General features: G+C 33.6%; 2 protein-coding genes across 6 annotated transcripts in view; one reads left to right on the top strand and one right to left on the bottom strand.

Moving 5' to 3' along the window:
- LOC126749207 (protein giant-lens) overlaps window positions 1–12,198 on the top strand; it is a 20,882-nt gene extending 8,684 nt beyond the window's left edge. The window contains exons 2-4 of the mRNA XM_050458897.1: window positions 4,841–5,049; window positions 5,131–5,305; window positions 10,763–12,198. Coding sequence (XP_050314854.1) covers window positions 4,841–5,049; window positions 5,131–5,305; window positions 10,763–10,975 — 597 coding nt within the window. The 3' untranslated portion in view covers window positions 10,976–12,198. The remainder of the gene's footprint in view (window positions 1–4,840; window positions 5,050–5,130; window positions 5,306–10,762) is intronic.
- Window positions 7,112–24,642, bottom strand: part of LOC126749205 (uncharacterized) — a 61,675-nt gene continuing 44,144 nt past the window's right edge. The window contains exons 1-4 of one of the 5 annotated variants that reach the window (XR_007664926.1): window positions 17,652–17,851; window positions 17,320–17,423; window positions 17,107–17,253; window positions 8,458–8,545 (exon numbers count right to left, since the gene is read on the bottom strand). Coding sequence is in view for 4 of the 5 variants with exons in the window: in XM_050458894.1 (XP_050314851.1) it covers window positions 7,703–8,503 (801 nt within the window). In the remaining variant the exon portion in view is untranslated. Of the gene's footprint in view, window positions 8,546–17,106; window positions 17,254–17,319; window positions 17,424–17,651; window positions 17,852–18,024; window positions 18,041–18,301; window positions 18,446–19,144; window positions 19,251–24,642 lie in introns of those variants that run through there. The other 4 variants (XM_050458894.1, XM_050458896.1, XM_050458893.1 and 1 more) reach the window with 4 other exon arrangements.

Raw genomic sequence — 24,642 nt, forward strand, 5'->3', positions numbered from 1 at the left:
ACCAGAGACACAATGGGGATTAGGATAACACCACTTGCTGGTGTTTCATTATTAGATTTTACCAAAGCATTGCACACGATTAATCATAAAATATTGCAAGCCATTCTTCATTATATTGGCCTATCAAATTCTGTTTAGATAGATCACAATGTTCTATTAAATAATATTGTATCAAATGATGTCCTTTAGGGTTCAATATTATCACTCCTGTTATACTCAATTTAAACATCTTTTTTGCGTGGAAAAGTGTTCTGCACATTTTTACGCTGATGACACACAGTTATATTGAAGCTTTGATCCAGACAACACTATTGAAAGCTATAGTTTTGAATCAGTGGGCAATAAACAATTCACAGTAAACAGTTAACAACGACGATCGCAATTTGGGTTTAACATTTGATAGTTTTCCAAGACCTATTACGTCTTATGTATCAAACTGTATTAGAAATTCCGTGCAATCGGCTAAAATTTTTGTAAACCAACTATAACAAGCATTTTCTTTTAATTTTAAACAGACAATTCATTTGATTATTCCAGGCAGTTGAGTCTTAGCGTTTCAGGCAACTAAGCTTATTCTAACAATATTGCGATTCAGTATATGCTGTCCTCAAGATTTATTGGAGCCTAGGATCGATTTAGACCCAATGCAACATTTGTGAAGCAGATTCTTCTGAATATCATACTCTTATGAGTATGCTTCTAATAGCTTTTGAGATATTAGACTCTAAAGTGAACAATCACCTTCAAAGTCAAACCCAATTTCTGGAAACCACTGGACAAAAAGCTAATATCTTCAAAACTATAGCTCAGATAAATTTCGACCCAAAGCAACATTTGTAATGTACATTTCTCTGAATACCTTGCTCTTGATTTAATGATACTGCTTCCAATAGTTGTTGAGACAATGGACTATGTATGGACAATGTAAAGAGAGCGATCAACTTCAAAGTCAAACTAAAATAGTTGTATAGTAAAGAAAAAACAAAACTTTACTGTAAGACTCCCTTGTTTTATTTGTGTTCAACCATGCAGATTATTGGAAAATGCCTTATATCTGCTGATAAGAGAAGGATATAATTTATTCAAAATTGCTGCTCAAGGTTAAAAAAAAAACTCTTCAAATAACACACCTACAAACAAAAATGGCGTCCCGCCGCTATTTTAAAATTTTGCAAAATGAGCTGGGGACCATAAAGAAGTGAGGTTGCTAATCCCTTATCTGCAAGTGGATACAGGGCGAAAGTTTGCACTTCTTGGACGAATGCAACTGGATTGATCATGTAGTTAAAGTGTCTCATCAATCATATAACTAATTAATTAATCGACAAATGTCTTCGCTAGCACTGTTCTGTGATCTGTCAAAAGTATTCGATTAAGTCACGGAAGACTGCTGTTCAATCTTACTAAGTACATCAGATAAACAAATCATTTTTTATGACATACCTTAAGGTTCCACTATTCTCCCTTATGTTCATCAATTACATGATTTGCAAAACATTAGTTCTATGTTTTAAACCTGTAAAGCTAATCATTCCAATTTGATCATATGGCTCCAATCTTTTTGAGATTCTTCCTTTCTCAGAGCCTCCACTAACTTCTTTCGACAACTCGTTATCCTATCGGCAAGAGATTTAGCATCTTGATGCTATAAGCACCTAATTCAGCATTTCGTAGGATTTCAGCGACTTATCTGGCCCCAAATGTGGGTGGATTAGAATACATGGCCTTTAGAACGATCTTCGATTTCAACGAAGATTTGCATGTACATTTGCCTTCACAAGTATTATCACAAAGAAGATTACTGCTATGGATATAAAAAATATCAAGACTGGGCGTAATGATCACTAACTTTTTCTTACCTATCAAAAACTGCTATCGTGATATTCAGATTCAGAGACATGATGTTCCTAAAAAATGTTGCCATTGAGGATAAAATTTGAAAAGCTGTAGAACCTTCCAAATACTTTGGTTTACTAGGTACAGATTCCATGGTGCATCAGATAATCTAATCATCTGTCATGGCGTACCTTAAAGTTCCGCCATTCTCCCTCATGTTCATCAATTACATCATCTGAAAAAGATTATAGTTGTGCACGTGAAAAATATCAAGACTGGGTGTGATGATCATCAACTTTTCTTGAGATTTGGATGCAAATAATTTCTCTAGCAAATCCTTTTGTAGTCTATTGAATTGATTGTATTGAAGTAATGATTCAACACTGACTATAATCTCCTCCAGTTTGAAGCTGGTGCAAAGTGAAGACCCTTATTAAGAACATTAAGTTCTTTCTCATTAAAAAACTGAGAGGATTAATTTTCAACGATATTAATTAGTTTTCTTTTTTGCGGTCTATCCTTCGAACTCTTGATGTATCTTTTAAAAGTAAATCTCACTTTTAGATAAACTGGTTTAGAGTATCAAGCATGAAGTGATTTTTAAAGACACATGTTTAAAGTTATTAACCACAGATATATTAGCAAGTTTTCTTCACTAAATAATAAAGCTAGATCAATTATTATCGTAGAAAATCAGTCCTTTTAGTCTTTTAATGAGAAGGAACTTGATGTTCTTAATAAGGGTCTTAAATTTGCAGATTCAAAGTGCAAAAACAAGCTGGAGGAGATTATAATTGTATTGAATCATCAATTCAATTACCAGAGTCTTCAACAGGGTTTGCTAGAGAAACGATTTACAAACCAAAGTTAATTTCAAAATCAAAGAAAAACACATTTTTGCAACAAGGTTGTTATTGTATAGTGTAAATTTGGTATCACAAGTGCTTCTTATTTTCTGATTAAACCCATTTTCAACTGCAGGGTTTCTGTATCTAAGATCCTTTTACTTACCAGTTTTTATTGGAAATAGAATCTTCACATTGCTAAGTGTTTTTTATTTGAAACTCTATGCCTTATTCACAGGCATTTGCTTATTTTCTGTAATCTATCAAAAGCATTTGATTGTGTCAGGAGGTACTGCCGTTGGCACTTAATAAATATGGCGAGGAATAATTTCTTGATTAAGCCTTTTCTCTTTGATCGTTTACGTCAAGTACTAAAATACTGATGATACTTCTGTACTTTGCAAAAAGTTATTGTAAGCATACTTTTTTGATAAATATTTTTTTGTAAATAGTCACTTTGGGTCAACTAGGCTAACATTGTGACGGACAAGGAATATTTTATTAATTTTTTCGTAAATTTTTTATGCTTTTGGATCTGATTTATACGTTGGAACTTAATTAATTAGTCAAGACTGATTAGTCTAGGGTTACCTTTGGCTGGAATAGAATTAAAGAAGTTAATATTGTTTGCATCTGATGAGGAAATTTGAGGTTATAATGAACAATGGCGGTTCTGTCAGAACCCTAAATGGAAACTTGTTACAATAGCCTCGTTTATTTGCTTTTTGAGCAACATGGTCTAGATCTCTAAATATTTCATAATTGTGGTGGTTTTTAATCAGAAGGAGTAAATTCAATTCTCAACTGATTCACTACACAACAAATTATGGAAAGTTGGTTTGGATCTTTTTTTTTCATAAAACGTTTGGCTGTTACACGATAAAGTGTGCGGTTATATTGAAAACTGTCATGCAATGACCTTTCTTTCAAAACCATCTTTATTTGTGTACCTACCATGACATTTTTTAAATAATAATATTTTTGATCATCAAATAAATAAATCATTATTCTTGGCGTACCTCAATGGTCTGTATGAGGTTATTCTCTTGATCGTATAATAATATAATTATATTAATGACTTCTAAAATCTTGATCTTTCTTTCAGGAGAGATGGGCACGTTTGCTGATGATAATTGTACTTTGCAAGAAATTATTGTGAACACACTCTATTCATAAATAGAGTAACTTTAGGTCAACTTGGCCGACATACTTTAACTAGGGATTTTTTTTATGAATTATTATATTAGTTTTTTTGTTCAATTTTTTATCCTTTTGGGTTATCGTTGGATCAGTCTGAATTAGTGAGTCAAAATTGAATAGTCTTGATTTATTTTTAGTTGCAATAGAATTAGACGTCAGTTAATATTCTATGCGTGTAATGAGGAAATGTGAGGATATAGTGAATACTGTCCAGCAATGATGTTTCTGTCAAAATTCTAAATGGAGACCAGTTACAATAATCCTGTGCGTAATCATTTGCTTATTCAGCAACACTGTATAAATCTTTTGCAATATTTCATACTTGTGGTGGTTGCTGGTTCTTAATCTGAGAACATAAAAATTGATTGAACTTGAACATAAAATAATACTGTGTATTGGCATTTTGAACCTAAAAAAATTTACATAAAATCTCCGCCACTGACAAAGAAAAAAAGAGAAGGTTCGAGGTGTGCCAAGGATGTTGCCAGCGTTGTGCCAGGCTGGTGCCGAGTGACTATTGGGTTTCTTAAAACCGAAACCACCTTCCGATTTTCCCACGATCCCCGAGAACAGACGCAAGGTGTACGATAGCAGAGATTTTTTACGGTGCTGCCTCTGAACTTAACTGAACGCAATGCACCCCCCGGTATAGATGAACACCTGCTGCACCACTGAATAACGCCCACATTCGCGCACAGACAGGACCGGACGCAACCGCTTTTTTCTTTTCTTTTTTGTTCCGCTACTTCCTATTGAAACCTTACCAGTAACGAAGAATTGAAATGCAAAAATAACAAATTTAATATGCCTAAGCCTTTTGTTGCTCCTAAGTAGTTTATAAAGGACGTTTAATGGTGGTATTGTGAAGAACTTAAGTGGGTTAATATTACTTTTTTCAATAATACTGAGCATTTGGTGAATGTTTAAAGCCTTTAATAATGAATGTGTTTTTTCTTCAGAATTCCGAGGAGGATCTTCCGGATTGCAGTTCACGATCAGTATGCAACAAAGTGGACTTGTATGATGAACCGTGGGTAGAAAGGCAATGCAGATGCCCCAATGGACACACTTGTCCCATGGAACTTTCTACAGAAGATGGACATACTTTTGTTGAGAAAACTCGGCAGTATAAGGTGTGCGAGCCGATTAGGAAACTTCCGAAATGCAAGTAAGTATCAACTACTTGATTTAAATATAATTAAAAGTTATTTGAACTGGTTGATACTAAAAGAGATTTGTTCATTTTTAGATATTTCCGCGATACCACATGGTCAATTACGCTGTACCATAACAACGTTACGGATCAAGTGATTCACTGTCACTGTCCAAAGAATGCGCTTACGTACCTGAATAAGCGTAATGTACTGCACTTGCCAAATGGTCAGTTGGCGTTTCAGTACCTCTTCTCGTGTTCTCCACAAACGGTAAGTGTGACTTTACAGTTTTTACTAAAAATTATTGAGGTCTTACGATAGATTGTCGCAAACTTATTCAGCAATAGTACTTCTATGATTTTTTTTTCATAGTTGCATGGCAAGTAATGATTTAATACTTCGGCGAATCAATTTGATTATTAAATATTGTGAATTTGAAACTTATATTCAACTTTGCTAGACGCATCTCAGAACATCAAGTCGCTCATAATAACCACATTCATCCTTACTGGGAGTAGTTTAAAAAGAAGAAAACTGACAAATTTTGACTACCTTATTTAGGCGTTTAGTGTGAGTCTTTCAAGTGGTGACCAAACTATTCATGCATACTTCAAATGACTCCTAACCAAAGCATAAAGGCCTCAGTATTCCTAAACTTCAAATATTATCAAAGGGAGCATTCAGTGATTGAAATCTCAGCCATTTATTCCAACATCTGGTGTACCTCAGGGTTCCAACTTGGGTCCCTTGTTATTTTTATTATTTATAGACAGTATTACAAAAGTTTAAAAAAAAGTAACAAGTTTATTATTTGTGGATGACTAAAAGTCTTGCTGATTGTTCAAAATTACAAAAAGATATGGATAGTGTCATTCAGTGGTCATTTGAGAATAAAATATACTTTTATATAGGTAAATGTGTGGTCCTTTCATGTCATAGGAAAGAAAACAGTATCATGTTGTCGTACAAATTAAATAATGTGTTGCTTAAAAGCGTCTATGAGTTTACTGACTTAGGAGTAGTCTGATCGAAATCTAATATTTATACCTCATTATAAATACAAATAAAGCATCTAAAATCTATTGGTTCATAGTAAGACATACTAAAAAGTTCTATAATCCAGCATATCTGAGGCAGCTGTACTATGCCTACATAAGAAGTTCAGCAGAATATGCATGCATAATTTGGAACCCATACTATAAATTTTACAAATATGACTTACAGTGTATTCAAAACAAAACGGAGTGTTATATGTTCTTTAAAAAATCCAAATATTCCAAGAATAATGCCTTTGAGTCACTTCGTTGAGAAACATAGATCCGATTTTAATGTAGTGTATGTTTTTAAATTGCTACATGGCCTTATTGATGATCCTCTATTTTTATGTAAGCTTTCTCTTAATGTGCCAGCAGACCATACCAGAAATGTTCTTAGTCTTTACCTCCCATATGAAGCCAATAACAAGAGACATCTTAATTCTTTTTTTTTAGTGTGTAATCTCCATAATAAGAAACACGATAAAATAGATTCGATTCAATATTACCTTACCCCAACTAAAAAGAATGTAAATAGTTACCCAGTGTAAGAGTATAATCTGTAAAGTGCAAATAAAAGTAGACTTATGTTAACTATTAAGGGAAACAAACGACACGCCTTCACTAAAGCTATTAACATTTCTTACTACTTACCATAATAGGATTTATTTTTAAAAGTGTATTAAAAACGCCTTATGTTTGGCCAGAGCTTAGACAGCAAAGAAATTTCATGCTAAAATTGTACAAATAAAATAAGGTAATTTAAACCTTAACATGCGCTGAATTAACGTAATCAGTAAACATCGAATGTACTATATTAAACAAACATTATTACAGAGAATTATTAAAACCATTACAGGAAACAAACAAGTTAAAGCTTTTGATCTTCTCCAAACCCAACAAAAACTCTCTAATTCTAAATAGTCTAATTTATACAAACATTAATATTTAGTTCTGGCAAACTTTAATCTTTGGACATTTAAATGTTACTTATTTTATTATCTTATGAATTTCCAGAATCTATTTACAATAAAATATTTACAATTCAAAATTACTTCATTTGGGTTTGGCATTTAAGTATTATTAAACGTTCTACATTAATCATTAAATTATTAACAATAATTCTCAACATTAAATCATTAAAGGAAACAATCAAGTTATAGCTTTAATCTTGTCTAATATAGACACATTTTCTATAATTTACAAACTATTTGGTAACCAAATTAAAAATGAGAAACAAACTTTTCTTTAGACCTAATTCTGAAAAACTTTAATATTTGGTAATTTAAATGTTAATTATTCTACAATCTTCTGAATTTCCAGAATCTACGTACAATAAAATATTTAATAACATTAATTGAACATCATAAAATTATAAACAATAAACCTCAACGTTAAGCCTTTTAAGGAAATAAACCAGTTAAAACTTTGATCTTTCCCTAACCCTACGATAATTTTAAACGTAATACGTACACAGCTTCTAGAACTTAAAAACTATTTGGTAACCAAATTAAAATTTTAAATTTTTTGACAAACTTTCCATAGCACCTAATTCTAAACATTCATCTTTGGTCGTTAAATGTTACGTATTTTACCAACTAATGAATTTTTAGAGTCTATGGTTTAAAATAAACTATACCAAATAGCCTTTGTGTTCCCTCGCGTTATGGTTAATCCACATCCTCGGCTGGGAGGGCCTGCCCAAATCCACAACCTCAGTTTCCGAATGGTCCTCGGGCTCCTCCCTAATAACTTCCAATCTTTTATTTCTCAAGATCGGCTTGGGAGTAGATAAGTTACGTCCTAATATCGGCCTCGGCAATAGCTGACGTCCTAAGACCGATTTTGGGGCCTCCTCCACCGGCAAGTTCGGAGTGGGCTCTTCTGGAGCCGGCATTTTCTTCGTGACATATCTAATAGTCATAGGGAGGGCAGAAGGGGGAGATAGCGCTGATTGGTCCATCGTTTTTCGCACAATTCTGGGAACCCTTGGGGTGTTTCGTGAAGTGCCGTTATCGGTTGGAGCTTGTGGCACACGGGTAGATACATTTGCTTTTTCCCATAACCTCACGGCATCTCTCCAATTATTGGCCAGCTTTCCGACCGGAACAGTTTCCGGAATATTGCCACCTTGAGGTTTGGGCACTGGTCTGAGGACTATTGCAACTGGTACTCTTTGATTGGGGCCCGCATTTATGTTCATTTCCGCCCTCCCCACTGACCTTTTGGAAAATCTTGAAGATTTTTCATTTTCGTTGATGAACGACGATGGCAGGAAAGGTATATCTCGCCTTATTGGCCTCTTAGAAAATCTCGACCATTGTGTCGTAGAGGAATTGGAGGGTATGGGATTAGTCGCCACCAACTCCTTGTAATACTTCATGTATTCATCCTTGTAACCGTCGCGGCTTGATTGGGACTTGAAATCGGACATGTTTGCGTATTTTGAATGGTACAAGCTCGTTCTGATCCAATCCTGCAGATTTAATGGAATAATGGGTTAGTAAAGTCATTACTCAGAGAAATTTTCGTTGTCACTGAATCTCTAAATAACGTCCATACTAAATTTTTTTTATGGCAAGGATAATGCAGTCGAGGCACATAAGGATCTTTGACGTGGTAAGAGATTTGAATGAGGTGGTTTTGCAACTGACTCCATCATACCCCTTATCACTGTCAAAATTCTAATGGTGTTCCTCGATAGCAAATGGACTATTTTAGTAAGGATAAATACGGATTCAGGACAAGGGCGAAGGTGATAAATATATACAGGGTGTCAATCTGGAAACTTTCAATGCAAATACCTCTGAAAATATAAAAAGTTATTTGAAAAGCGCTATTTGGTAGAAATGCTATATAGGTAGGAGGAACTACAACCACCATATTTTGGTTAAAGTGTAAGTAACCGCTTGGGCCCGATACACTCGGACCTCAAAATTTAATTTTTTTGAAGTAGTATTTACCTGCCTAAGAATGTTTTCTAAATTTTATACAGGGTCAAAGAAAGGTATAAGTTAAATAGAATAAACTCTGTTTTATTTAATTAGATGCTCAAAATAAACTCATTTCTAAGATTCTAAAAGCCTTCTCTTGGAATAGATGCACACTTTGTAATAAATCAGTTGCCAAAGATAATCAAGTACTCTACGGTGAACTGCTTTTTTTCTTGTTTGCTACCGATCAATGTCCAATTTAAGTCAAGTGTGTCAGTTTGTACTACAAGTGTGTCATAGTCTAAGAAAAGGCTGTTTACTAAGTTGGAATGCAGGTTTTAGGTTGTACCAGAAAGTAGATTTTTGGACCTAGTTTTAAAAAAATATTTTACAATGTATATTGTCTTGTGGCTAAAAGAATTGAAGTAATTTTTATCTATGGTTCTCAAAATCGTTAAGGATTCTTCGTTTAAGGATTGCTGCATTATTTAACGAAAGAAATTCTGGAAGAAATGTAAATTATACTTATGTAAAGAAACTAATTCATAAATTTGAAGAAACAGGATCGGTGGAAAACAAAAAAAGAGTTCAGCGTAAAGGACTTCATGAAGCGACATAAGTAGAAGTATTAAGACATTTTGCAATGAATCCTACATTGCGAAGCTTCAACGATAACACGAATTTGTCATGAATTTATACGTCAGGTACTTAAATTAAGTCATTTCCATCCATACAAAATGCAAATTCTTCAGGAATTGCGTGAAAACGACCCTGACTGCAGAATAGAATTTTGCGAGGGAATAACAGAAATATTACGTATTATTACTCCTAAGTTGTTAAAAATATTTGTTTTAACAAGGAATGCACTTTTTTTAAAACGGTTCGGTAAGTAAACACAACTGTTTACTGGGGTGACAATCCAGGAAGGATACACAGTGTTGAAGAAATAGAAAATCAGTCAGGGCATACATGGGGGTAGGAACCTAAACAGAGATTTATTATATTTTCAACAAGACGGACCGCCATTCCACTATGTTCTTCCTGTGAGGCAATTTTTACATGATACGTTTCCAAATGGCCGGCGAAATCACCAGATCTAACACCCCTCGACTTTTTTCTCTGGGGGGACACTTGAAATCTATTGTGTTTAAAATGCAACCAGCTTCACTCGATGATCTTCGGCAACGGATTATTACAGAATGTGCATCTATTCCTAGAGAACTGTTTAAAAATGAATTTGAAAATAGATTATATTTTTGTTTAGTTCAAAATGCAATTAATTTTGAGCATCTAATTAAATAAAATAAACAGATGTATACTACCTCAAAAGACCTTTAATTTAAGATATCACGCCCTTTTAATGCCATTTAAAACTTTGGGGTTGGGATGCATCAAGCCCAAGGGATGGACTACCTGTATAACATTTGTACGAAATTGCGCGTTTCTAACTTTCTTAGTTTCAGAGATATTTGCATTGAAAGTTTTCAAATTGACACCTTGTATATCTATAAAATAAAATAAATTAACAAAAACATACAAGATCAGGGAAATGGCTCAGTAATTCTAATTTAAAGTTTTCAAATGGGATTGTAATAAGCATCATTTTTTACAGTATCCGCAAATTAGTGCTAACATTTAGATCATTTTGAGCCGCATTACATTTAAACGTCAAATTGTCGTACTATAGTTCATGTAAAAACGTGTAATAGCCACCATCTCTGTTTAACAGTAGACTAACCGATTGTCCGTTAATTTTTCAGAGACTGCGGTGCCAGCGAAAGGAACCTTGTCGCTTGTTTACAGTTCGCAAACGTCAAGAATTCTTGGACGAAGTGAATGTAAACACCCTGTGCCAATGCCCTCATGCCCACAGATGTCCGCACCACCACACCGACTATGGCGTAATATCGGCGAAAAGTCACGGCGAAGACATCGTTAAAACGTATAGCGGGTACTGCCTGCCCAGTACGTAGTACCCTCGAGAGATGTCGGTACCGGTACATTTATTTTCTTTAATTTATTACGCGCCAAAAAAATGTCTTTTACTATGGCTTTAACTGGTTTTCAGTTCTGTCGAGTTATATTTTAAGTAGGTGGGTCGAGAGTCTGCATAATAATAGGCGCTTATAGTATTTTATTCCCATGTGAGCCTAATTTGTTAAAATGCTAAGAAATAATTGGTTCTAATTAATTCAAATACCTTGGCTGGTTTTTTCTTGTAAATTAAATTTTAGATTTAATTTATTATTAAAATAAGATGTTGTCAAGTATATATAAGGTGGGGTTAGTATTATTGACATAATATTCAAGATATTTTTACACCCCACCATGTATATCATCAGATTCCTAATAATAGTATTGTTTTCTTCAATAAGGAATGTTAAATATAAAAAGTGAATAAAAAATTAGTGATGCCATCTCTGGAAGCTGTTGGAGAGAAAGAAAAGTGGCATTACCAATTTTGGACTCGCTGTATATCAAAATTAAATGTACATTCCGTTCAAAGGCTTTAAGAGAATATTTATTTTTAAAACTTAATTATATGACTATTGCAGCCTCCACGGCTTATAAACGTTACTTTTAAGAAGTGTGACTTAATGCATGTAAATACTCTTTCGTTTGTATGGGGCACATTAAATATTTTTGTAATTAAAAAGAAATGAAGCGATTCTCCCTTTCGCTTGGATCTTTATAGAGTGGTACAAGTAAAATGGCATTCACTTTGTCCTCCCTCACTGGGTTTACTTAAAAACATAATTCATTAATCAACAGATACATTAGAAATTAATGACGTACTACCTGGACCACCCTGTATATGTTTCTTGTAAATAATAATTTTGACAAATTGTTTTCTATATATAAAAGTTTTACTTGTCGTAGTCCTTCGTAATTCTGTCAAATAGTTTAAGGTACCTGATCATAAATACTCGTTTTTAAGAAGTGATTTGTGTGTCTCATAAACATATTTGGGCACTATAGTATTTCACTATAGTGTCCAAGTAGCCCTGGGACCCCTTGGTATAGGACTACCATAGCCCATCATATTTTTGTATAAACTGTATATCTGTTTTTGATGAAAGACTTTAAATGTAAAGTTGTTAAATATTATATTGAATTTAATTTGTAGCCTTAAGAGTAGTCTGTCTTAGTATTAGATAATGTACAAAATAAATTATAAGGTTTTAGTTCAAAACAAGCTGGTTGTTTTACTTAATTCCTTAACCCAAACAACATATATACGAACTAAAGACTTATTATGTATTTGGGTTGTACTTTCCGCAAAAATGTATTATGAATATCTTAAAGATATTCAGTATGATGTGCAGATATGTATAGATGTTGCAATTCTTGTTTCAATAAAACACAATATTGAAGTTTAAAAAAATTATTTATTGATTATAAGATAACAAACATGATTTTCTTAACTTTTTACTCTAGATAGTGTTATTTTCTAACTTTAACAAATACTTATGTAAAAATAACAAAAATGTTAAGATATTAACAAGGAGTATATGGATAGTGTTATGCAATACAGTGTTAACCCACAAAAATTCAAAAAATGAGTACCATCACCTGTAAAAGATGCATTTTGCAATACAAATTTGAGTTACTTATTTTTTTCTATAACTAAAATTCCTTGTATAAGGTTCAGTTTAATTAATAAAAGCATTTACAATATTTCACATAAAAAAGTTAAGCTCCTTAAAATACTAACTAAACAGTTAATTGATTTACTGTTAGTCAAGTGAATGTTAATTACCAAGGTAAGTTATGTATTTCTTATTATATTACACTTTTTTATAATTTAAAAAGATGTTATATTTTATAAAATGTTTATTAGTTATTTTTTTGGTAAAATTATTTTAACAATTACTATGTAACTATGTTTTCATTACTTCAGCCAACTTGAATTGAATTCAGTGTTTGTACAGTAAAAGTGTGCCATAACATATTTGCCTCTGATCAATCATAGAGACCTCACTCCACAAGGTACTCTAAATGCTCTTTTTTGCAAAACAAATACTGAATTAAAGAAATAGTGGGCACATGATCCACAGAAACAAATCCCATAGCGAGTGACTCTATAAGTACATGATAAGCATTTTTTGCCATGTAAACATTTAAGTTCTTAAAAATTATTCTGAGGGCATAGCAACCTGATGACACCCTATTGTACACTTTAATCATGTGTTCCTGGAAGTCTCTGCAAACAATTGTCAATCCCAAAAACTATGTAGTTGAAATAGGCTTCTTATTGATAGTGACAGAATTCATTGAACATTTGAAATTCATAAAAAATAGTTTTTGACGTATTAAAACCAAGTCGATTTGCATTGCACCTAATCATAAGCAAATCAGCATCCAGAAACCTTTTCAGTTAGTCAATGTGTTTTCCAAATGATGGTGCTGTCATCTCCAAACATAGTAACCCTACCCTTTATAGGGACCAAAGGAAAGGTCGTTAACATAAAGGAGAAGCAATAAGCCCCAGGACAGAACGTTGGGAAACCCCTGTAGTAATCTGTAGATATTCAGAGCACCAAAATTAACCCTTTGGGCACGACCCGATAGATACGAGCTAAGCCCACTTAAAGAAGACCCTCTAAAACCATATCTCTCAAACTTCCACAACAGTATTCTGTGATCCACACAGTCAAAAGACTCCAAGATAGATATCCAAGTATAAGTGTGCTATAAAGAAATTGAACAAGAAACCTCTTGAAACCCAATCTTTCAACACCAATCTTAGATATGGTAAGGAGGAGAGCAATTAGAAGGACTACTGTAGTCTCCCCTCTCATGAATCCGAACAATAACTGCATGTTTAAGGTAATCAGGAAATGTATTTGAAGTGAAAGATTCATTTAATGAATCCACAAATGCCTGAAGGGCATTGAGGAGAGTATCAAGAGAGGATCCTTAAAGAGATATGATCCCAACCTACTGATGTTTTATTATTAATTTTTCTCATAACATCTCTGACCAAAATATTAGTAGGATTAAGGAAAAATGTCTCATATAATTCGTAGTAAGAGTTCAGTGTGTCTGCATGTAAATTGGAATCAGACTCGAGAGTTGTGCGGCTTTTCAATCAACTCGTTAACAATATGCCATGATTCTATTGATTTGTTTGGTGATTCATCAATTCTCCTACGATAATACCCAGCTTTAGAAAGAGCAATAGTGTTCCTGTAAATCCTCCTATAAATATTGAATTAGACCAGAAATAAATCATTGTCCCTAGCAAATTTACGTATGCTCAGAGTGTTCCTTGAAACTTTTAAGCCCCTTGTATACCATGGCTTGTTTCTTTTCATTTTTTTATTAGCAATTAGGAAGGCTTCATTGAATTTATTCAAGATAGAAATGTGAAAATTTTCTAATTTATTGTCTGCATCCAAAACTCCTAGTTTTTACTCCTAGTATAAAGTCTGCCATTATTTTTTTGTTTGATCTTGAGCTTTAAATATTAACATATAAAGCTTTTTGCTCAGATAGTCCTGCATTTAAATGTCATTAAACAATGACAAATAATATTACTACTGCCCAAATTTGTAATAAAGGACCACAAAAGATTGTACAATGACATGGTGCGATTGCTGTACTGATTCAGAAAGTCTATGTTAAACAACAATATTGCATTGCATGACACATGTGACAATAAAGATTCTAATTTTTCCAAAAAAAGATCACAACTTTCAGAGGGGGATCTGTAAACTGCCAAAATATACAAATTAATTTTTTTGCAATAGGCTATTGAAAATTCAAACACTTTTTCTTTAAGAAGGAAATCAAAATTTCAATCAAGAAATGAAATCATTATGCATCAATATCATAGTGCCACCATGGCTGAACTTCCCTCGAGAGCATTTGGAGACAATAGAGTAATCTTGCTTCAACCAATGTTCGGTACGGATTATAATATTTGGGAATCCCAGAGAATCCATAAATAACTCTAACTCATTTACCTTATTTTTAACACACTGAAAGTAAAGACATGGTTGAAGTATGCAAAGCATTTAAAAGTAGTAGTCAAGAGGTCTGTACTCCTTTGTTGGATATCGCTTGAAGTTCAAAAACAAACTTATATTATAGAATCCAATGAAGAGCTTATGGTAAAAATTGTTGACTCATTGAATTTATTTGCTTAGTTTTGGAAAATAATAACATCTACTTAGCAGGTCATCTAGCTATAAGGTCTGATGATGCTTTATTAGCGAAACATGTCACCTGATTAATTAAAGACATTTTGAGACTGAGACTTTTTTTTTTTGACTGAGAGTTTTCATTTTTTTCTCTAGTTACGTAGGTTCAAATAATAACATGCCTAGTATGTCCCTTAATAATAACACTTCCAGGAAATCTTTGAATTGTTATAGAGATATAATGTAATAAAGAAATTTTCCATTATTATGGCTGTGATAGTCGAAAAATGTCAAGAGCAAAAATTTGGATTCCTTGATTGAAGGAGTACTTATTCATATTGTCACTCACATTTTATAAAATATTGAAAGGAATTTTTTATTCCCCTAGTATTTTCGAAAATGTACAATTCAATGTCAAAATCAATAATAGATATCAGAATTCTGCTATGATTCATTTGCCTTTCCATTATGGTTTCTTTTCTCCAATCACCAAAATGATGAGAGCATTTAATGAACTTAATCTTGGCCCCTTTGTATTACATTAAAATTAAGACATCATGAACTAAAGTGCTGAAATTGTCTCTAAGGTTGTGTTTTGCTACAGTTTTGTTCAATTTCATATTATTGATTATTGTTATATGCTTTGCCACTTATTGTTATTATTATTATCTTGTAAATTGGCTTTGTCTTTGAAATTATTGAATTATATAAGGTACTAAAAGTATTATTACTTTATAATCTATTTTTTGCTTTAAAGATAAAAAAATAACAATGATAAGCAAAGGTACCTGAAATATTGTGATATTATTTTGTTAATTTAGAATTTAGGATTTAAATTACTTTTAAAAAAATTACCAATATGTGCTGAAGGTGGCAACAAAATGTTATTTATTATAACATTAACAATGTTTCCCTTTATGTCCATGTATAGGTTTAAACTTGAACTGGGTGTAACATATGCAAAGACTAAACTCTGCCTGTTATACTTCATGAATTCTTAAAAGGCATTTAAGTAACAGGAAAGTTTGGGGTTATTTAAATGAATTTAGTATGTTGGAAGTTATTTTTCTTACACAAGAGAGCAATTCGACTAATTCAAAATATGGCACTTAGAAAGTCCTGTAGAGGAAAATTCAAATAAATGAATTTATTAGGTTTAGGTTTGTTGTGAGTGGGGTACCTTGAATCCATCCACTGCAACCCAAGGTCTATTGTGGCAAATGAATTTATTAACTGTGTATGCTTTATATATTTTTTAATGTATTTCCTTTCAAAAATTTCCACCAAAACTATAATACATCCTTATTAAACTATAATGTCCCTCCACACAAATTGATATCCATGGAGAAATTACTAACAAATACTTGCAATTCTTATTTGAATAAATTACCAGCAAAAAGGGAAGAAACAACATTCCATTTTTTAAGAAAACATGTAACTTTACATTGAACCTTATAGCATTGATGAATTCATGAATTATAATATTATCTAAACTTGTGATTTTTATTGTAATTTTCATTTTAGTATCTGTCAATGATTTGTTTGTTAAAAAATTTGCCCTCCTATACTTAATAATATTTTAATGTGTTTCTTACTTAACATGATTTCTATATAGAAATTTTTTTGACATCAATTACATTAACAAGAGAATTAAATTGTACTTTGACTTTTAACTACAATTCATTTAACTATGCAATGTATATACTTAAGTGACTTTTTGAATAAAGAAAGAAGTATTTAATTTAATGTAATTAAAAGTAATGGTTTTGAATTTTAAAACTAATTTTCACCTATTGCATAATACTGTCCATATAATATAATTAAATAACCAAGCTAAGATTTTCAAAACTGACCTTGCAAAAACCAAATTATTAATTATCTTCTTTGCTTCGAATGCCTTTAAACAATATACAACAAGTAGAATTTAGGAATCTGGATACTTGCTTATTTTCACTTACCGATCAGCAAACATACAACTCCCACAAAACTTCCTAACATCTTGTCCCGATCAGCTTTTAAACTTTGTCATGGGCCTCGGAACTAATTAATTTGGAAGCTCTTGCACAAAAGTTGAAGGTCCCGCTACTTTGATAAACTTGGAGTTCCTAAATGTTACATCAGAAGAACTTTTTTTTGCTAATCTTGCTTTTAGCAACAATATTGAAACTTACTGCTTTATTATGGAGTGTTGAGATTAATTGTCTCAAGGTTTGGTACTCAACGATCTGTTACCGAGTTCTGTGAACTGGTTGTATGGAGGTTCTTAAAGCTTTATCTAATAAAAAAATTGAGAAAGAAAATTAGAGTTTGCAAAGGAGAGAAGATTCTGTTTTTAGCTGGTTACAATTGTATATAGGCATATATTCGGGTCCATCGATATGATTATCGAGAGACCCTCTGTATTATGTATAAGTGTTTTGGTTTATAAGAGAGATATATTCTGGTGATCACATTAAAAGGAGATAAACATAAATACACATGTAAACAAATATATTGTACTTACCAAAGTCTAATGGGGTAGCTAATTCTTTGAGCTTGCAATAAAATTCAGAATGTATAATAATAATATTCATGTACAACATAGTAAGATTTAGTTAGTCACAACACTGGTACAATTCATATACGGATGATGTTCTATATTTTGTTTACTTTTATCAATAAAATATAAAAGTAAACAGAACATAGAACATCAGTGTCACCTCACAAACAATTCGAATCATCGCGGTCGGTTGATTGACAATTGGCAAAACGTTGCCAACCAAAAAAGCGGGGGGGACTGAGGTGCTATTTTAAATTTATGAATGTTATTACAAATTTTTTTTTATGTATCGTTTTAATGATTGTAATGTTTAATGTAAGTACTAACTATGACCTACCAGTAGGTATATACGTTTTATATGGACATAAAAATTTCGTACACGGGAGGTATGATGCTGTCAGGGGTAAAATGTAAAGAAATATTGATGCACAACATTCCACTATACCATTTTCTATGAAATATTCCACTATATTTAAATAATATACCGATATAAATAATTTCGAGGTTAGCAACGAGCCCTAAATGCGCGGAATGCAGCCGGCATGAGCGTTGCGGCTGGTATTTACACTATTTTCATTGAATTTAAATACACAAAACATAAAAATGAAACTTACTAAACAATATCGAACAGAGAAACACTGCCTTACAATTGAAACTCACAATTTTTCAATACTCGAAAGTGAAACTGAAGCGCATAGCAACAAAACTGGCGGGAAATCGCGCGCTTTTGCTTTTTTTGTTTTTTCATTTGTCACCACAGCCGCCTTCATATTAGCGACCTATAAAAACTCTTCTTTTTCTACTGAATTCTGAACTTCGGCATTTAATTAAGTAATTAATTAATTACAATGTAATTAATTAAGATTAGAAAATTTAATGCGAAAGTAATTACGTTAATATTATAATAATAGGTATTTAAAAGAAATGTTAATATACCGATAAGAATATAAATTAAGGTTATGAATTCATGTTAACCGGCCAAGATATAAACGGCAATGCGGCAACGCTGTCGGCGGACCATTGCATTCAAGGATTTATATTATAACAGATTTTTAATTAAATTTAGACAATGGTGCTATACTAATAACTGTATTTAAAGGGAATTTCTATGATTCAGTACATATTCTTAGGATGTTCGAAAAAATATGGACACACCGAAATAATTAATACTGAGTTTAAAAATTCATGTTAAACGAGCGGGTGGAGGGGAGGATGCGGCATCGGCCTTTTTATTTTATTTATAATTTTTAAAAGAATATAATACTATTTTACTAACGTGGAAGGAAGATTAAAGATAATTATGACTTTATATATATAAAAAAATAGGAACCATTGAGTGAAACATAGAAACATTGTTTACCCCCTAGCATTAATGGACACGGCAAAAATATACTATCAACCAAGTAAATAATGGTTTTTATGGAAATTTAAACAGTAAAATAGAAAAATGTACTTACAATTCAATTTCACACAGGATTTACTGCTTAAACTCACAATTTAATTTAACAGCACAAAAACGAATTTAAGAAGGCGAACGTTATTCTTTTTTTTCGTGAATTTGTTTTTAAAATGACAATATTGACAGTTCATGACAAGCAAAGCCGCCTTGATGGCCGCAAATAAGGTCACTGATCTGTGAAAGGTGTGATCGGAATATTTATATTTTTTTTTACAAGGAATATAATAAGCAGTTTATACGTCCACATTAATTATAATACCTAAGACATAAGAAGATTGGTTGATTTTTAGTTTTAGGTGCATAGGTACCTTAGACCATTTGGCGCCTCATTTTGAATTTTGATTCTTGTGTTGGTCTGTTTTTTTTTGTAAATAAAAAAAAAACAACATTAAGTTGTAATTCAATTTGTACCTTATATTAATTTTTTCTGTGTCTGTCTTTTGTTCGGAACTATTTCCTTTTAGTCCCTGATGATGATGAACACCACTGTGTCCGAAACATGTAGGGAATTTTAAATCACTAAATGTTTAATAAATAAGTGGAGGGAGACTGCAGGATTTTTATTTTACCTTATCATATAAAAAATATTAAGAAAATTAGATTATTTAAAAAAATGATAAAGGAATTGATTTATAAATCTAATAGAAACATAGAAAATTTATTTATCTAATATGGGTAGATAATAATTATTGAATTTTTAAAATTATGTATTTAGTTCTAGATTTTAAAGAAATGTGTCAAGAACAGAGAAATTGTGAAACCTGACTTTATCCCAAAATTCACTATTATAACTTTCCAAATCACATCATCAAATCGCAAAAAGACTAAAAGAAATTGAGTATCTACATTTATTTATATTATTTTCGTTTCGTATTTCTATGTTTTCATATATCCATTTTTTGTACATGAATAAACATATTTTACGAGATAACCCAGAAGGTCGAACAATCTCTGAACAACAAAGAGATCGCCCTAGGAGCTTTCTTAGACATTGAGGGAGCATTCGACAATACATCATATGACTCAATCAACCGTGCGATAGCAGCACGAGGAATACATCCCATGATTGGCGGCTGAATAACCCAAATGCTAAATCATAGGAAAGTAGCAGCAAATCTCAACAACACAACGGTTAAGGCCAAAGTGTGCAGGGGAACACCGCAAGGGGGCGTACTGTCACCGCTGCTGTGGAACCTTGTATCGGACAGCTTGCTGACACGACTGGAGAGGCAGCTTATCCTCGCTATAGGATATGCTGACGATATAGTCATCCTTACACGAGAGGGTAGTCAGGCTCATGTATTCGAAAAAATGCAAAGAGCCCTGACTACTGTCGAGCACTGGTGTGAGGAAGCACAACTAAGGGTAAATCCCACAAAAACTACTCTGGTTTCCTTTACCAAAAGAAGGAAACTAGAGCCCATTAGAAACATAAAATTTTATGGAGAAAATCTGCGACTTGAAGACGAGGTCAAATATCTAGGTATAACCCTGGATAAAAAACTCAGCTTCAAGAAACATGTAATCCAGGCTACAAATAAAGCCACGAAAACTCTTATGTACTGTAAGAGAATGTTCGGTAGATCATGGGGACTGTCACCAAAAATGGTACATTGGATGTACACGACAATGGTTAGACCCATCATTACATACGCAGCACCTATATGGTGGCATGCGGCAGAAAAGAGGACTGTAATACAGATACTCAACAAAACACAACGAATAGCATGTCTGGGCATAACAGGAGCGATGTCAACAACGCCGACTGCTGCCCTAGAGAACCTGATAGGACTAAGCCCGCTACACTTAGTGGTACGGGCTGAAGCTATAACGGGGGCGAAAAGACTGCTGTCAAATGGCGCAACAATCCTATCGAAAGATGGGCACAATGCCTTATTTGACAAGATACAGGACCTTGGGCGCCTGGCCCTAAGAACAGACAGAACCAAGGTCACATACCTAGACAAACCTTTTGTCATCAAAGAGAAAAGGGGACCACTGGACGCAGAAGCGGACAGGCTCAGGCAAAGAGGTTACTCAGTATGGCACACGGCAACCAAACGATCCAAGATCGGGGTAGCTGTGGGCATGGTGGAGGACGAACAACAGGGCAGACAACTTATGCTAAACCTGGGCCTCGAAACAACAAATTTTCAGGCAAGCATAATAGGAATTCAAACCTGTGTCCAACTGATGAGAGAAGGGCTGCCAAGAGGCAAAACCTTCGCAATTTTCACAGGAGACCAGGCTGCGACACTTGCACTACAACAGTTCGAGACTAGGTCAAGGACTGTGCAAAGCTGCTGGGAGGATCTCAGGAACCTCGCCGAAGCGCAAAATAGGCCAGAGATAATCCTAGCAGAGAATATGGGCAACAATAAGGCTGCAAGAAGGGCTATCCAACTTGCAACCCAGGGAGCCAGCAACAGCCTGGTAGGCCCTGAACCAACATGTTGTGTCAGCGATAAGACCTGGAAGAGGGAAATCGGCAACTGGCTAACAAACCAGAACAAATTCTACTGGGAGAAGCTGCCAAAGATGAAACAATCCAAACAACTTATAGGCAGCCCACCCTTCAAGAAGGGTGAGAACATACTGGGCCTCTCCAGACAACAACTGCGAAGGGTCGCAGGGCTATTTACAGGCCATGCACCCAGCAGGAAACACCTGCATACGCTAGGGAAATCAGTTACCTCGCTATGTAGGGGATGCAATGAGGAGGACGAAACAACTCTTCATATACTGTGCTTCTGTGAAGCATTTAATCAAACCAGGGCAACATTCCTGGGGGAAGAGAAACCCTCACGAGAGGGTATAAGAAATCTACCACTGGGCACAATCCTGGACTTCCTTGAAGCTACAGAATTGAACCTGTGGGACTAAACATATGGGACACAATAGGACTGCTTCTTAGCAGATCGTAGTGTAGGGAGCCACAAGGCACCACCCAGCGGTGGAGTTTTAGTGGGTATAGGACGAAACAGACTCGACACTGAGTCCCACACTACTGGGGGCGGCGCCGCGTAACCAGTGTTCATAAAGAATTTCTCTTTTGTTATTTTGAGTTGTTGTTAGATTGAGTTTTATTAATTTTCTTTTTACATATTATAAAAAGAAAGTTATATCAATGCAAGGGAACAATCTGGCGAAAATTCCTCCATGGTGGTACCCAAGACTCACGTGATTTCCGGCGGCCATTTTTTTGTAATAAACTATAAAATCATTAAAAAGACTATTAAAGTAAAAAATTAAATATTCAGAAGGGATACTTCCAAACGGATAATTCCCCTTAATGACACAAGTTACATCATAAATCTATCGGAAACCATATAATTAGAGAAAAAAATTATTATGAACCGTAGCTACCAACACGGTTAATAAAAACCGGACTCTCGTAACGACTTACGACCAATTAAAAATCATTTAGCTATTATATACAATGGACAATTCAACGATTTATTGTTCAATTATTGTTCTTGAGCACATAAATTACTTAATTGCCTTAGACGATGGGAATACTAATAAGAGACCTCCAGTACAACCTATTGTCACTTCTTATACATCAAAACTCTCTTTAAGGTAGAAAATACTTGCGGCAGTACTACCTAATTTTCCTTATTGTCTATAGATGGCACTGGGATCCATGAAATCATCAACATCCCTGGTATATTTTTGGGTTATGTAAAAATAATTTGATTGCAAATAAGAAAAATATGCCTAAGGCGCTTAGAACTCAACAGAACGAAGGATGAGCATAATTAATAGAAATTAGAGTTCTCTTGCAAAACCTAAAAGGGTTTTACCCACGATCCATCTCCGATCTTGCTGTATCAATTTTAATTCGACGGAACGAACGGCTAGGCTTAATGGTACGGTAAAAAAAGCCAACGTTAAGTACTCACATCATTACAAGAACCCTTTAATTAATGACACTGGCGGCCAAGGAAGAATACGCTATTAAGCATATTACGCACGGTTAGAGAACCGTAATTATGGAATAATCCTGTATGACTGTATCAATTTTTTATGCGCCATATGAGATGTGATACAATTTGCTTTCCGTGATAATGTTGAGGCAATTAGGACGAGCATGACCTAAAAAAAAGGGGGGATTTTATACGCGTGATGGAGTATAAATCGGTTCGGTTTAACCATCTTGAGTTAATTCTAGGAAAATTACATATAGGCGAGGATAATTATAAGCTGAAGAAAAGGTTATCAATCAGATGAACGTGAAAGTCAAAACGGGTAAGATTTCAAATAATTATCAAAAAGTCTAATGGAATTCCAAGTGATACCAGTACAGTACTATCAACAAGAAGAGAGTCATCAGAGACTGAAAAATTTAATGTCACACCAGCCAAATCCTCGTTCATCATTCCTCTAAGGATAGTTGTATCTCTACTACGCTGTCAAAGAACAGTAGTACCATCAGCAAAAGATGTTTATTGTCCATAGTTCACTGTAGATGGTCATCTATCACACAAAAATGTCTTAACTCTGAAGCCGTACATTTCTAATTTTTGCAGCAGTATTTTATCTGACACACAGTCGAAGGCTACATCCCCATTATTGACGCTCAGAAAAAGCTTCTCCAACAAATGAAAACCAGTATCACTTGTACTCTTGGCACATTGAAAACCAAATTGAGCCTTATTTAAGAGAGATTTTTTAATAAGAATACATTCATCCTATTTTTAAGCAGCTTTATCAAAATTTTTAAGAATGAACGAAGTAGAGATATACAGTGTATCCCAGGATGAGCGAATTTATACGTAAAAATAAGAAAAAAATTTGGGGTTAAAATTTGACAGTTTGACATCCAGCCATGCTTGATTAAAAACTAAAATTTAGTATATTTTTATTAAACAATTAATAATTAAAATAGTGAAAATTATTATCCTTGGACTAATTCTTTTTACGATCGGTTTTTTGCTCGTGGAATGCATGCTGCTTATTATATTGAGTTCTTTTTTGCTGCATTTAACAGTTTTTGTCGAACTTTTTAAAATGTAAACATTCTTAATATAATGTGGCAGCTACTATAAGACATTGTCACTGTCAAAATTATGTACAACAAACGTACTGAAAGCTATTAATAATAGCAGAATTTACAGAAAAACGAGCAGAAAATTTTCATTGTGCAATCATATGGTAGTGGAAATAGTATGTCGTTTCGAATCTTTTTCGTGAAAAATATCTGCAAGTCGAAGTAACAATATTTTCTGCGAGACGACTAATTAAACTTTTTGAGGACACGGGTAAAAAAGCAGAAAAAGAGATACGATGAGAACGATGCTGCTACAATCCTTACTCTGGAGTCAATTGCTGAGAACCCTCGGATGTCATTGAGAGCTAGGTGGACGATGCTGAACATAAGCATTCAAATCAAGGTACTTGCATACTTTAGAAGAGGGGAATGAAGTGCGCCGTTTATTATATTCTGCTTGGTTAGGCGATAAAATTTTAGAGAACAGGGATTTTCATAAGACAATA

Source organism: Anthonomus grandis, chromosome 22 (genome assembly GCF_022605725.1).
Source record: "Anthonomus grandis grandis chromosome 22, icAntGran1.3, whole genome shotgun sequence".
Lineage (NCBI taxonomy): Eukaryota > Metazoa > Arthropoda > Insecta > Coleoptera > Curculionidae > Anthonomus > Anthonomus grandis.